The 15160-nt window shown below is 37.5% G+C and overlaps 2 protein-coding genes across 3 annotated transcripts; both read left to right on the top strand.

The window, feature by feature from the left end:
• The first annotated feature begins 169 nt into the window (after window positions 1-169).
• On the top strand, window positions 170-4915 carry LOC132623168 (proline-rich receptor-like protein kinase PERK5). The gene is made up of 9 exons (XM_060337880.1): window positions 170-347; window positions 567-1327; window positions 1837-2292; window positions 2632-2718; window positions 2800-2870; window positions 3038-3114; window positions 3711-3855; window positions 3986-4147; window positions 4352-4915. Exons 2-9 carry the CDS (start codon window positions 649-651, stop codon window positions 4610-4612), a joined length of 1938 nt encoding a protein of 645 aa, XP_060193863.1. The 5' UTR covers window positions 170-347; window positions 567-648; the 3' UTR covers window positions 4613-4915.
• Window positions 4916-6089: 1174 nt separating this feature from the next.
• LOC132623169 (U1 small nuclear ribonucleoprotein 70 kDa) lies at window positions 6090-11993 on the top strand. Of its 2 annotated transcripts, none has more exons than XR_009576111.1 (11): window positions 6090-6385; window positions 7337-7451; window positions 7536-7615; window positions 7926-8001; window positions 8098-8162; window positions 8248-8310; window positions 9850-9931; window positions 10005-10152; window positions 10682-10750; window positions 10922-11624; window positions 11693-11993. XR_009576111.1 is itself a non-coding variant. In XM_060337881.1 (11 exons), exons 1-10 carry the CDS (start codon window positions 6290-6292, stop codon window positions 11559-11561), a joined length of 1434 nt encoding a protein of 477 aa, XP_060193864.1. In that variant the 5' UTR covers window positions 6091-6289; the 3' UTR covers window positions 11562-11595; window positions 11693-11993. The 2 variants fall into 2 exon arrangements, 1 of the variants encoding a protein (XP_060193864.1); XM_060337881.1 differs by having other exon boundaries at window positions 6091-6385; window positions 10922-11595.
• The last annotated feature ends 3167 nt before the right edge of the window (window positions 11994-15160 follow it).

The raw sequence follows: 15160 nt of genomic DNA, 5'->3' as shown, positions 1-15160 counted from the left end.
AGAGCCTAAGGCAGTGACAATTGTCATGTGATCAGATGAAAATTCATTAACCACGTAGCATTCTTGGTAACGGATTAGTCTTGGCCTGAATAAGAGGTTTTTTTTTTTTTCCATCCTAAATAAGAGGTGTTTAAAAGCAAAAAAATTGGAAAGAGAGAGAGAGAGAGAGAGTGGGAGAAATAAAAAGTTTTTGTGTGTGTGTTGAGAAGAGAGATAGATCCTTCTTTGTAGGAGGCAACTGCTTTTGGGGTAAGGGCGGGGGAAGGGGTAGGCTTTCTTTGTACATCACAATGCTAAGATTTCTCTTTCTCCCCTTTGAGAACCCTTCGTTCTCATACATCATTCAGGTAAATTTCTTCTCTTTTTCTATAATATATATGTTTCTTCTCTATGTCCAAATTGTTAGACTTAAGAAAATGAACAATGTTGACGGGAAAAAAGAAAGGAAAGAAAAAAGAGAATCAATCACCCCATGTTACATTGTAATATTATATAGGATCTTCAATTATATTGTTTAACTGTAATGGTAACATTTTTTTTTCCATGTAACTTTCATGGAAATGTAGGAGCATTGAAGATTTGTTGAGACGAGCAGTTAACAGGAGAGGTTGAATTTCCGGGGTCCGGAAATTTCACCGTTGTTGAAATATGCAATCACCTCCTGGGACTGCTCCGTCCGGCAAAAATGGCACTATTCCCTCGGCTCCTACTAATGGAACCCCTCCTCCTTCCAATCCTCCATCTTCACCACCACCATCATCAACGCCACAATCTCCTCCACCAGCTCCCCCTACCTCCCCACCCCCACAATCTCCACCCCCAAATTCTCCTCCACCTTCATCACCACCACCCGTAAATAACTCTCCTCCTCCATCATCGCCATCACCATCATCACCACCACCGACACCTTCTCAATCACCACCGGTACTCTCACCTCCACCACAATCCCCTACGGCACCACCTCCTGATCAGGCGCCGCCTCCTACCTCACCTACATTTTCTCCCCCACCCCCAGTTTCCTCAGAACCACCTCCATTGCATGCTGGAAAACTATCTCCTCCTCCACCACCTTCAGAAAAACCAGCACATTCAGAAAAACCAGTTGCTGAGCACCATCCAGAGAAACCACCAGCTGGTTCTTCAGGAAGCAACAATGACTCGCCACCGTCTAGTTCAGGTTCATCTGACATGATTATAGTTGCTGGAATAGCAGTGGCAGGATTGTTGGTTTTTGCCACTATTGTTGTTTGCTTAATTTACTGGAGAAGGAAAAAGAAAGAACGCTACTATACCGATCCTACTCCCGGTGCTGGACGTCCACCTAAAGGTTGGTAGATTAATTCGTTTCGAGTATAAGTTGCATAAGATTGTAAATTAAAATATTTTTAAATTATTAAGTCGCTTGAAAGCAACTGATAATAAGCAAGAGTTTAACTTATATATAGTGACATTGCATAATTTTCTTACATCAAGCTGAGGACATGCAGCAAGGCCAATTGTCAGTAGTAAGTATCTGTGGCATAGCACAAAATTTCGTTAAAATGCACTCTTAGTATAAGGAAAAAAATAAAGGGAATCACTTGCTATATAGCTTGTTAAGGTGCATTCATTGTATAAAGTTGCTTTCTTAGTGAGTGTACACAGGTTAATGTGGAAAATTTAGTTGCAGAGATATCAGCATACAGAGTAAATAATTGGTTTTTCATAAAATTGGTAGCCAAAAGGCATTTCAAATTTCTGTCATAATTATTCAAGTTTTCATGTTGTTTCCATGAGAAACTCAATAACTACAGGAGGTTTCACCATCCAAATGACTGTGTATATTTTTGTTTTTAGGTGCTGGCGGTATTGATCCATACTACAAAGGTGCTAAGCCCGTGGATCACATTATTAAGGTTCCTACCACAGTTTATTCAAGTAGCGACAACAGTTCTACTGCCTATGGGCAAGCTCTTGTGCCATCTCCGAGTCTTGGTGGGTTCTCCAAGTGTCAGTTCACTTATGAGGAGCTAGCTAGAGCAACTTCTGGATTTTCTAAGGCAAATGTGTTAGGCCAAGGTGGTTTTGGGTATGTACATAAAGGTGTTTTGGTTGATGGAACGGTGGTAGCCGTCAAGAGTTTGAAGTCAGGCAGTGGACAAGGTGAACGAGAATTTCAGGCAGAGGTTGACATCATTAGCAGAGTTCATCATCGCCACCTTGTTTCTCTTGTTGGATATTGCATTGCTGACAGCCAGCGTATGTTGGTCTATGAGTATGTTCCCAACAGAACCTTGGAATTCCATCTTCATGGTACTTTCCCTGTCGCTGAATACTCCCTTTTATGATACATTTTGTGCCACTTAAAATGACTTCCTAATTAAGTATAGAATTGCATTGTTGAAGGACTTCCGCAAGAGCTTATATACACTAGTTAGTTTAAAGGATTCTTACACTATCACGTCATTTTAAAAAGTGGGATTAGTAGCTCGAAAAATAAGACTAGTTACGTGCTACTACAAGTGAGAGAAAACATTGATAGCTTAAAAATTCTTTACATTTTAAGTATATATGAGTTAAATCCTTTTAAAAAAACATTTGAACTGTTGAAAATGCTTTCCATACTAGTGGTTAAATCAAATTTGATTGCAGGGAAGGGACACCATGTTATGGATTGGGGAACAAGGCTTAAAATTGCGTTGGGATCAGCCAAAGGATTAGCTTACCTCCATGAAGATTGTATGATAATATTATTTCCACACTGCTCCTCTTTTCTTTATCTCTTTGTTTCTCTTTCTAAACCTTTGTTTCTGTACACAGGCCATCCTAAAATTATCCATCGTGATATAAAGGCTGCAAACATTTTACTTGAGGACAACTTTGAAGCTAAGGTAAAAATATTCTTAGTCATTATTGAATATTTGTTTTTGTGTATATTTTTGATATGTCAAGAAATTTGGGATGTTAGTTTTAAACGTTAAGATCTCCACTTTCATTAGAAGCATTGCTTAATAATCATGCTGACCTAGGACTTACAAGAGAGTTTCTGGTTTCTCAGGTGGCAGATTTTGGATTGGCTAAGCTTTCTTCTGACAACTTTACTCATGTCTCCACCCGTGTTATGGGAACTTTCGGGTGAGTCAATCATAGCATTTCTCTACGTTTGAGAGGTAAGAAATACTAGGTGAAGATTAGTTTTTAGCTTTAGAGGTGAGCTAATCTATTCCCTTCAAATGTTTCCACAGACTTACCAAAAGATCTTAATTGGTCGAAATCCAATCATACGCCATGTTATCAAATCTAAAAGCCTAGCAAATTTGATAATTTTGAGCAAGCTTTAGAATCTCTTGAAAATCAGTTTGATGTTTTTGTTTTGGGGTTTCAATGGTTTCTAATTTTCAGAAAGCTTTTCATATTCTCAGTCATAGTAGCTTAGGCAAGAGATAGGCACATTGAAGGCCAGAAAAACCAATGTTTAGCATACATGAAAATTTTTTGGAAGTCATTTTAATTTTTTCAACCTCGTGGCTAAAGTATTAGATGCAGGTCCTTGAATTTGAGATTGAGCAAGTATAAGATAGTTATGTACTTTAGTAACTTTCCATGTGAACATCCGGAAGAAATTAGGCCTCAGTAATAAAAAAAAACCTCTATCCTTCAAAAAACTTGCAATTTGGGAATATTATAAGAGGATTACTATGTAAGGAAAATTACCTTTTGACATACTGCAGGTACTTAGCTCCTGAATATGCATCAAGTGGCAAGCTAACAGACAAATCAGATGTGTTTTCATTTGGAGTCGTGCTTTTGGAACTCATAACTGGGAAGCGACCTGTTGATCCTAGCAATATGATGGAGGACAGTTTAGTAGACTGGGTTCGCTCTTGATCTCAAGTTCTCATCTTTCATGCACTATCATCGACAGTACCTAGATTTTAAACGTGTATTTATACTCTAATCTTTGTATATACATACCCGTATTAACCTAATGTATGAATATGAACAGGCTAGGCCCCTTCTTAAAACAGCCTTGGAAGAGGGAAAATATGACAAATTGGTAGGTGCTCCTCTTGAAGGAAACATTGTTCCAAATGAGCTGCGTCGGCTAGTAGTCTGTGCTGCTGCTAGCACTCGCCATTCTGCTAAAAGACGTCCAAAGATGAGTCAGGTATGTCGTCTTCTAGATTAGAGCAATCAAACTAGACCCCCCCATGTTAAGTCCGGTTAGTACATGGTTTTATGGTTCACCTTACACATAATCTATTCTTGGGAACTTATATCTTATTATACCATTGCAATTAGACCCATTGGATATGCTCCTTTTATCTTCTACAATCTGGAGACAATTAGTGATGCACATTCTAATGAACAGATTGTGCGAGCCTTGGATGGCGATTCATCTTTGGAAGACATGAGTGACAGCACAAAGACTGGCTCAAGTGGGAGCTCTGAAACCTACGATACTGGTGCATACAATGCTGACATGATCAAGTTTAGGAAAATGATATCAACCCAAGAATACGATAGCAGTGAATATGGAGCAACGAGTGACTATGGACTCAACCCTTCCTCCTCCTCAACCTCAAGCAGTGATTCCAGAGAGCTTGATCATCACCAGGGGGGTAAACGATGAAGTGCTAACTAGATAAAGACTTGAAGCTTGATTTCTTCCGACAAAAAAGCCATTTTGACTTCTTCCCTAAAACTGATCCAATTAATGGATCTTTACCTCTTTCGTGATTTATGTCAAATACCTTTTACTAAATCAAAGTCATAGCAGCAAATTATGCTTATATATATAGTACAGTATCATTTTTGTCTCAACGTTGTACAATATTTTGGTTCCAGCACTTGGAGAACAGCACTGAATGTACATTTGTATGTTGTAGTGTATATCATATTTTATTGTATAATGTCTTCTTGTGGTTTTCATACCTTTTTATTCTGCCAAAAGGCTGTCTAGTAATAATGATTTATTTGAGGTGTGATATTTGCAATCAAAATCGTGCACTCTCTCAAGAAAGATTTAACCCGGATGGGTAGACACTAGACATATTGACTAGTCACCACCACGTTAGACAATGAAGAGTTAAGTGTTAGTAGTAGATAACAATTCCATGCCAAAGTCTGTTATGTATGGATTTTTGTTGGAAATTTCGATTTTGAAAATGGTTACTCTTACTTTGAGGTATAACTTTCTAAAACTACTATCAATACTCTAAACATTTAAAATGCCTTTCCTATTGTTTAAAATTACAAGAAATATCGAATAAATGTGTTTGTTTACGACTACAATTATTTTTGAATTGTGGAAAGTAATAACAAACAGATTAAGAATACTTTTGATCATATGGATGAGAAGAAAAAGTAGAGTAAATTCCATTTATTTACTATTCTTTTGGGGCAATAAAACGATACCTTCTCACCTTTTAAGATAATGAATCTCGTTGATCATAAATAGCCATTAAAAATGAATTGAATTATTTATTTTATTTTTGAAATGTAAAAAATGACCCGGATTAAAGGTAAATATTTATCTGCATTCGATGTTTACACTAAATCATATAACTTTACTATAGTTAAGTAATTTAATAAGATGCGAATAATATTAATTAACCATAATTCAATGTTAAAAGTAATGTGTAAACACATGTCATGCTTCTATATAAATTTTTACTGGGTGGGGATCTCATTCCCAGCCATCCTAGCAAATCCCTAAGGGGTCGCTTGGTTGGAATTAAAATTATCTAGGATTATAATTCAATAGAGAATAGACAATATCAAAATATTAGTATAGCATTTTTATGGATATAAACTGATATCAATTACCAAATATGGGATAAGTGCAGTTCCAAATTCTCGTTTACTACCTAAGTAAGATTTGTTTTTTCAATTAATAAAATGGCCATGATGGCTAATTTTTTTATTTTTTTTTAAATTCCATACCCAAATTAAAATCCTAAATAACTAAACGATCCTTCTGAGTGGTGTGAACTTTAATTTTCTCCACCTCATTTTCCCTTTTCTTTTTTCTTCTTAGACCCTTATATGTAAAAAAAGGACAAAAGATAACATAAAACATAAAATAAAATAAAAGAACTCGGGATGATGGGAGTCTGTGGTCGAGTTTATTATTATATAACCCAACCGTCCTCTCTTCTCCGTAAAATAAACCCTTGCTTTCTATTTTTGCTTCTCCTGCCGTTTTCAGCCAACTTCTCCATCCCCATCAATTTGTGTAATCTCCATTCCCCACATATATAACCTACACACACTTGTAGCGGCGAAGCAAAAACCCTAGGCGGCGAAAATGGGAGACTTCAACGATGCCTTCATGCGTAACAACCCTAACGTTCAGGCCCGTGCTAAGGCCCAGAATCGCGCTAATGTCATGCAACTCAAGCTGGTAACTCCTTCTCCCCGATCTGCTCTCTTTATTGCTAGGGCTTTTAACATTGTTTGATTGCTTAGGTTTTGTTTTAGGTTCTTTCTCGATGTATATTAGGTTAGAATTTAAATGATTTTTTCCTGCTCTTGCTTCAATTTGTATGGTATTAGTGAAATATCCATATAGGATATACCAACTATTGGGATTATGGTTTAGTTGCTGTTGGTAAACTCACAATAAGTCCCTCTTTCAGTTTGGTTAGAGATTGTCAATGTAGGGTGTGGGATTTAGGGAATACATAGTTTTAGGCACCCTTAAACTTTGCTTGAGCATGGGCCTTCCATAATGGACGTCTCAGGTTCGAACTCACAGGGGATTTGCTTTCCGGGTCGAGCTCATCGCACGGGGCTTGCCTAGTGCGGGTTATCTCTCCTGTGTGGTTTGTGGACTATTGCATAGGAGCGGGGTTACCCTGTGTGCACCCAAAGGTTAGCGGCTGCGGGTTCCCTTGTCATAGAAAAAAAAAGGTACCCCTAAACTTTCCCAGAAGTTTAAATGTTAAGTACTGGAATAAAACAGGCACAGGTTGAGCGGAACGGATGTTGAGGATTCATATGTCAGCCCCAGTTTGGGATTTAGAATGTTGTTATTGGTTTGTTGGTGATTTGTCATTTTAGAGTAGTGAGTGGGTAGGTGCTTTTAATCTAGTTTCGTGAGTTTTGGAACTGGTCCAATTCCAACTCTAGGTTTCTTATTTTTATTTTAGTGAGATGAGGCTAGAAATTGTCTGAGATTCATATTTGTTGTGCTTTTTATGATAGCAAATATACAGTGTGACTAGATAGTTAGCTTAAAGTAATAATAGGAGAACTATGTTGTCAGGCTGTTGAGGTATTGGCAATCTTTTCGTTTGTTCTTCACTGGTGCTGCAAGTTTTTATATCTTTGTTATTATATGTAATATATGCAGATTGGTCAAAGTCATCCAACTGGGTTGACAGCTAATCTTCTGAAGCTATTTGAGCCTCGACCACCTTTGGAGTACAAACCACCTCCTGAGAAGAGAAAATGCCCTTCTTATACAGGTTAATAGTCTTCATGGATTGAGTCATTTCTTGGTCTATTCAGTTATCTTGTATAATGCTTAGATATTCTCATTTGTTTTACAGGGATGGCACAATTTGTTAGTCACTTCGCTCAACCTGGTGATCCAGAATATGCTCCACCGGTCCCTGAGGTTGAAACCCCGGTAAGATTTCCTTTTATGATTGTTTTGGGTGGATCCATATGTTTTGGAAAAATGTGGTGCCTATAGTTAGAGGAGTAATTAATCACTGTTTTGGTTATCTTTACTATTTCCGTCCAATCTTGAGATATGGATTAGCTATCCAACTAGTTTGATATAATGACAGTTGATTGGTTGGCCTGAGATTCTGGTTCAGAAAAATTACTTGATTCCAGAGAAAATAATAGGATGTGCAATTACACAATTACTGCCTATGGTGAATCTGTGTATGTCTTTCTTTATGCACATATAATGCTTTTATTATTGAATGCAGGCTGAACGAAGAGCTAGGATCCACAAGCTACGGCTGGAAGAGGGTGCTAAAAAGGCTGCTGAGGAGCTTGAGAAATGTATTAAACGCCTAAGAGATTTTGATTTTCTGAATATTTGAAAGCCATATTATATGTTAAAATTGGATTAAATTTTTGTTTTTTTCTGCCGAACAGATGATCCTAGCAGCGACCCAAATTGTACTGGAGATCCATACAAGACACTCTTTGTTGCAAGACTTGTGAGTAAAGATCATTTTAGATCATATTTGCTGTTACTTGTGAATATCTTCTTACTTTTGTTGACTGTCTTTCTCATTTTGTCAGAATTATGAGACAACAGAAAGCAGAGTTAAACGCGAATTTGAGGCTTTTGGTCCAATCAAGCGGGTAGGTATTATAGAGCATCCCTTTGTGGGGCTCAGGTTACTGGCTTTTGGTTGGTAAGATGTGTGTACTTTTATGGTGGCATGGTACTTCCTCCTATTATCCAGCTGTTTCTCAAATCAATTTTTCCACAACTTATTGTTTTCTGAAAGAACGAAACATCTTACAATATTAGCATCTTTTCTCCATGTACTTTATTATAAAAAAAAAATTAGCTTCTTATTTTAAAGCAGATTTTGATCAGCTAATTTCAAAGAACTGTAGGGTTGATAAGCTTTTTCAAATGTTGTCTTTATAGATCAAATCCTTCAAAATGAGGGTGGAGTATCTAAAACAGTACCACGCATTACCCTACATATGTTTCAAACTTCACTGAAGGCGCGTGCCGTGCACTCTTTATGTGTTTATTCTATGGCATTTGGATCCTACTTTAGTATTTTGATAAAAAAGTTACTGAATTTGGGAGTTGTCTGTTAAATAATAAACTGATTAGCTCGGGACTTCGTTACTGCTCTCGAATATTAGAAAAAAAAAAATAGCTTATGCTATAAGTTTTCAAGTCCACATTCTTTCTTTCAATTGTACATCCGGGTGCATTTCTTCAGGCTGTAGTTAAGAACTGATTGTTGTTTGAACTGCTACACTCTTTCCTGGTGCTTTGAGGTGCATGCTGCACTCTGAAAATGGATGAAAATTCCTCGTGAAGTTACACATATATTTGCTTTGTAACATAAGGGTGAGATTGCCAAGTATGTCCTTATGACACAGGTAAAAGTGGCTTCAATTACGATGACTTGTCCTCTTATCCTGGTTTGGATATCATTAGTTTCGAGTATTATTCGTTCTGGTATTCCATTAGTTTCTAGAACCATAAAGGTAAAGAGGTTCAACTCCTAGGTATTTTCCTGGTAAGGGCAAAACTTAAATTTCTGGTAGCTTTTTGTTTCTTGAGTTGCCAAACGTAACCATTCAATTTCCAAGCCCGAGCTTCATTACATGAAACAAAGCTGAACACTTAGATGAGCAGAGCAATGATGCAATTTATCTTTGGCCTCTTATTCCAAGCAACAATGGAGATTGATACTTGCCTATGCTGGGTAAAAAATTATAGGGAGTATCGACCTTGTTCTCTTCTTCTTTATTCTTCTTACATCCCATCTATGCTACTAAGATTTTACTTGTGGATTCAAAGGCTATCAAAAAAGTTTCAAGCATTTCGGGAGACACCTGGTATTTGACTGTACTTCTATAATAATTTATTTTATTTTAAAATGTTCCCTGGTAAGGGGTGTTAGAATGTATTGCAAACATAAGGCCACAGTTCTTGTGCAACTCTAGCAGTGATGGTGATGCATCTCGCCTGGGAGCTCTTTGATTCAAAGGTGAGCACGGCTAATTAGGCATAGTGCCTGCCGTGCCATTAGGACCTTACTGTACCTAATTGTGTTGACTGGATAAAATCAAAACTTCTTTGACCGCTGCATCAAACATGATCATAATTCTTATGAGTAGTGTTAATTTCATAAACTGTTCGAGTTACAGGTTCGCTTGGTTATGGACAAGACAAACAATAAACCAAGGGGTTATGCTTTCATTGAGTATGTGCATACACGGGATATGAAAGGTTTCTCTTAACTCCTGTTCTTCTGTCTTTTTCTGTCACACTTCCAATTCTAATTCCTTGGATAATAATTCAGCTGCATATAAACAAGCTGATGGAAAGAAGATTGATAATAGAAGAGTGCTGGTTGATGTTGAACGTGGGAGAACAGTCCCCAATTGGCGTCCCCGCAGGCTTGGTGGTGGACTTGGAACAACAAGAGTTGGAAATGAAGATGTTAATAGGTATTCCATGAGCTGTTAGAGTGTTAGTCATATGTACATATGGGTAGTGCTAAAGAGAACATTGAACATAGCTCTTCTTTAGTGCAATAATGGTTGCAGTTGTCTATGGAGTAAAAAATGCAATGCAAATGTCTCTCTTCTCTGCTTGAGTTGATTTTATTGTTGCACATTGCATAAAATTCTAATTTGCTAGAGACAACAATGCATATGTTTGCTTCTAGTTGACATAATCTGCTTCCTGTACTTGGTATAGGCTGCTTCTGAATTCAACTTGTTTTTGTAGATGCTTAAGCTTGTGTGTTTTTTCTTTCTTAAAAAGGACTTGCTGTTCTGAACATCTATGCATGACATCTTGGATACAAGTAGTATTTATGATTGTTTGGCATTCAGTATGATAATCAGTCGTGTAAATATTTTCAAAGTAGTTTTTCATGTTTAGATGGCCTTTTTGGTATGATCGTCGTGTGAAAGGCTTAAATTTTTACATGGATTTTTAATTATTGACGACTCTGCCCCTTTAATTTTTCAGAGAGGTTGTTCAGCCTGGAAGGGCAGCATCTCGCTCTGAGGAGCCAAGAGCACGAGATGACAGGGACAGGTAACATATGCATTTATAGCTCTGCATTCTTTGTGTTCTCCTGGCAATTTGTCATTCAGACATTCTCCAAGGATGAGTTGTCTGATTCACTACCCTGTTTAGTTTAAAATGTGTGAGTTAATGCTGTAATGTGTTTCACATCTGACACATTATGAATTCCCATATTATCAGGGATAGGGAGAAGTCCCGTGAAAAGGTGCGAGATAGGGACAGAGAAAAATCTCGTGAGCGTTCTCATGATAGGCCAAGGGAACGTGACAGAGATGACAAGCATCATAGGGAACGTGAGAGAACTAGGGAAAGAGAAAAAGATCGCGGACGAGACCGTGATAGAGACCGCGAACGTGACAGGACACGCGACCGTGAGCGAGGCAAAGATAGAGACCGAGATCGTGACCGTGAGCGAGATCGCCACCGTGAGAGGGATAGGGAAAGAGGTAGGGATTATGAAGGTGAGGTGGACAAGGGCCGTGGGATTTCTCGTGATAGAGAATATGATTATGAGCATGTTGAATCAAAACATGAGCGGGAAAGGCATGGTGACAAAGAAAGGAACTATGATCATGCAGAACCTGAAGATGATCATGGACATTATGACTATTATGATCACCACCAAGGTCGAGGAGACTATGAGAATCCAGATGCACAAGGTGGTGATGATCGCTACAAAGATGCCAGTCGTGATCATGATCGTTATGATCTAATGGAGGAGGATAATTATGCCTATGACCACGGGGCCTCCGAGGCAAAAGAAAGGGACCGGGATTACAAGCATTCAGATAGGTCACATTCTCGTGAATATGACTACTGATGATGAAGAGTATGCTTCAGCTTGTGTTGCTGTGGTAAGGTTGCAATAAAATCCAAATGCTATGTAGGTAATTTTAATTTATCCTTTAATAATATTGCCACACTCGACTTCTCTGATTTTTTGTCTCGCAGGAGATATGGCCTACTGATAACTCTGTGAAAATGCAATTTTCTGTTGGAATACCTGCTTGACTACTTCGGGAATGGCAACATTAAAGATGATGGTTTAGCGCATCACCCCCTGTTATCAAATTTTATGTCTGCTTTTGGAATTGTTTGATATTTTACTTGCTTTACTTCTATGTGAACTTGTTAAATGCGAACTATTGGGGATCTGTGTGCGCTAATGTTTTTGTTCTGGGTACTTGTACGTCTGAACAGACTATCGGCTCATGTTACCATATTTTATTAGTGTATCTGTTTTTGAATATTACTCCGTATCTCCTACCAAAATATTGTCTTGAAATTTCTTTATGAGATGGCTGGAATTCTGTAGAATGATACTTAAAATGGTAATAAAAGAACAGATTTGTCCAGTGTAAAAACGATATAGAAAATTATAGGGACTTCTATATCATGTGTCTCAGGCTTTAGTGTGACATATAATATCAATGGTGTGTCAGATGAATGAGAGTCCCTCATCTTTGAATTGAAGGTCTCGAGTTTGAACTTTGAGAAGGGAGAAATACCTGTGCTTCTTCATCTCACTGGGTTCTATCTTATGCTATGCGTATTTGGATGGTCTGCCCAACGGATATTGGACATGAGATAATTGTATCAAAAATTAACCTATGGACGTGCCGTGATAACCAATTTGTACAGTAACTTAACGTAAAATGTTGAGGAGAGTATGCTTGGAATTCATCAGTCCAACAGCATTTTTGTTCCTGCCCTTTCCTTTGCGCACCGCACTTAGGCACTTAGCCCTAGGTGGCATCATTTTTTGTTTTGTTTTATATAGGTGAAAAAATTCACATATGCCATTTACATCAATTCAATTAATACATGTATATCTTTGAATACACTTGTTACTAATAATAATTAGTGGATGCGGATTCTCATCTTAAGTTTTAACTTTATAATGATAAATGTATACTTCTATGGCTTAAATAAAAATTGGGTGCGAGTTAGTGTTTACCGGTTTACAGGTCTGTGTGTGGCCTCTTAGCGACCTTTTTGTGTAACACAATTAAAATCAAGCAAGTATATTGGTATCAAATTTGTCATCTCAAATATAAAGCATGTCATGTTGAAATTTGAAAAGAGGCATGCTAAGATCTGAGGTAAAGGTATGAACAAATCTTAATTCCTATTTAAACGTAATAATTTTATTTTATGCTCTTTTGTTATAATATTAACATCAGATGATAGAAGCATTATTTAAAGCAGATAAGATAATAAGTGAAAGATGATCAGCCAAATAGCCTAGACGGCATTTTTCTGCGAGGCTAGAATAATGTGGGAATTGCCCTTCTTTTGGGGTGGTCTTTAAATTTTGCCCCTTATATTTGAAATTTTTAAATTTTGCCCTTCGGCTAAACCCCATGGGTTTCAGGTTCGAATCCCCACACAGTCAAAATTTTTTAAAAAAATTGCAAGGCAGAGTTTAAATTTCGCTATGCCCCCATCGGCATACACTTGTGAAGGAATTACCAAAGTTATGCCAGATCCGACATACTTATGCCTTATGGGCAGACTTGGCATAAGTATGTCGGGTCCGGCATAACTTTGGTAATTCCTTCATAAGTTTATGTCGGGTCCGACATAAAAGTTTGCCCATTAAAAGTATGTCCCCACCGGCATAAACTTATTAAGGAATTACCAAACTTATGCCGGACCCGGCATACTTATGCCTTATGGGCAGACTTGGCATAAGTATGCCGGGTCCGGCATAACTTTGGTAATTCCTTCACAAGTTTATGCCGGTGGGGACATACTTTTAATGGGCAAACTTTTATAGTATGCCACATAAGGCGGAATTTTTCCTTAAGGCATAACTAAAAGTTTGCCTTATAAGGCAAAGTCTATACCTTAAAAAAAAAGTTCTGCCTTATGGGGCATACTTTTGGTTATGCTTTAATTAAAAGTCTGCCCCATAAGACATAATTCCTTAATTAAAAGTCTGCCCCATAAGGCATAGTTCCTTAAGGAAAAGTTTTGCCCCATAAGGCATAACTAAACTATGCCTTGAGGAAAAGTTATGCCCCCTCCGGCATAACTTTAGTTTTTCCTTAAGGACTTTATGCCGGATCCGGCATACACTCCCCCTAGCCCTGCCTTGCGAAATTATTTTTTTATTTTATGCCTGAGCGGAAATTCGAACCCAGAACCTCAGGTACCCAAGCGAAGGGCAAAATTTAAAGGCCACCCCAAAAGAAGGGCAATCCGTGCAAAAAAATGGAATAATGTTGGCAGCTGTTGATAAGCGAAACAGGTAATATCACAAACGAAATTTTGGTATGTGCTAAAAGAAACATCCTACTACTTGGAAGCGCGTAAAATGTGCATGAACTTATAGAATAAGATAAGAAAGGCATTTAAGAACAAGAATAGGATCTCTACAACATGATAGTTGATGCTTTTCGTTTATGATTTTAACGTGAAGGCACAAGTGAATATGTGATCCAACCAAATTGGACCACGCTTATAGCAAGATTCTGTTCTTCCAGGATCGCTTAACTACATCTTTTGAAGTTTCCTAGAAAAATCCAAATATGTTTAGTGTTATATCTATATTAGTCAATCAAATTGACTGGAATTTGGATATATGAATCAACAAATCCAGTATTATCCACGCAGAAAGTAAAGGTTTCAATAAACATTAAACTTAGAACCGTTAATATCAAAACTGCTATAGGTTGAAATGTAGAAATTTAAAGGTTCAAATCATGGATCCGCCTTCTGTAAAGTCTGTGTACACTCCACGTCACTTGTGTTATTACAGTGGGTTGGTTGTTGTTGAATCATTGATCTGCCACGAAAGTTGTACAATTTCTCTCCGTCCCAATCTCTGTGTCTTAGTTTGACTAGGCACAAAGTTTAAGAAATAAAATGAGACTTTTAAATCTTGTGATCTTAAATAAAATATATGTGTAATGTACTAAAATGTCCTTTGAATCTTGTGGTTTTAACTTTTAAACTTGTCATGTAGGATGCTTGAACTGTCAACTTACTAAATACAAAAAGAGACTCTTTTTGAGACAGACCAAAAAGGAAAGTAAGACACTTAAATTAGTACGGAGAGAATATGACCTTCAATGTTAAATACTCTTAGCTTCTTCGTGTATTTACTTCTTTATGTTTGAATCTCTGAAAATTTTGGTTCCACAATTGATACAGTTCTAAATATCAAGTAACCACTTGTGTGTGTTATCGTACCAGTAAGAAATATATCAAGTAATTTCATGGTCTGAAATTCATGCCGTCAGCCATGGCTATGTCCGTGCGTAAGATGGTGAATTAGAGGGTTTCCTGGAAATTTCACATTAGTAGGACAAACAACACTGCTTCCTTCTATTTCTGGTATGGAATTTTGATTCCTAAATGGTGGAGTAGAAGCAAAAAAGGGAATTTCTTGTCAATCTCCCTTTGCTTGTACAC

Source organism: Lycium barbarum, chromosome 12 (genome assembly GCF_019175385.1).
Source record: "Lycium barbarum isolate Lr01 chromosome 12, ASM1917538v2, whole genome shotgun sequence".
NCBI classification, from domain to species: Eukaryota; Viridiplantae; Streptophyta; class Magnoliopsida; order Solanales; family Solanaceae; genus Lycium; species Lycium barbarum.
The sequence above is the reverse complement of the archived record's forward strand: the minus strand, read 5'-3'. Positions and strand labels throughout refer to the sequence as shown.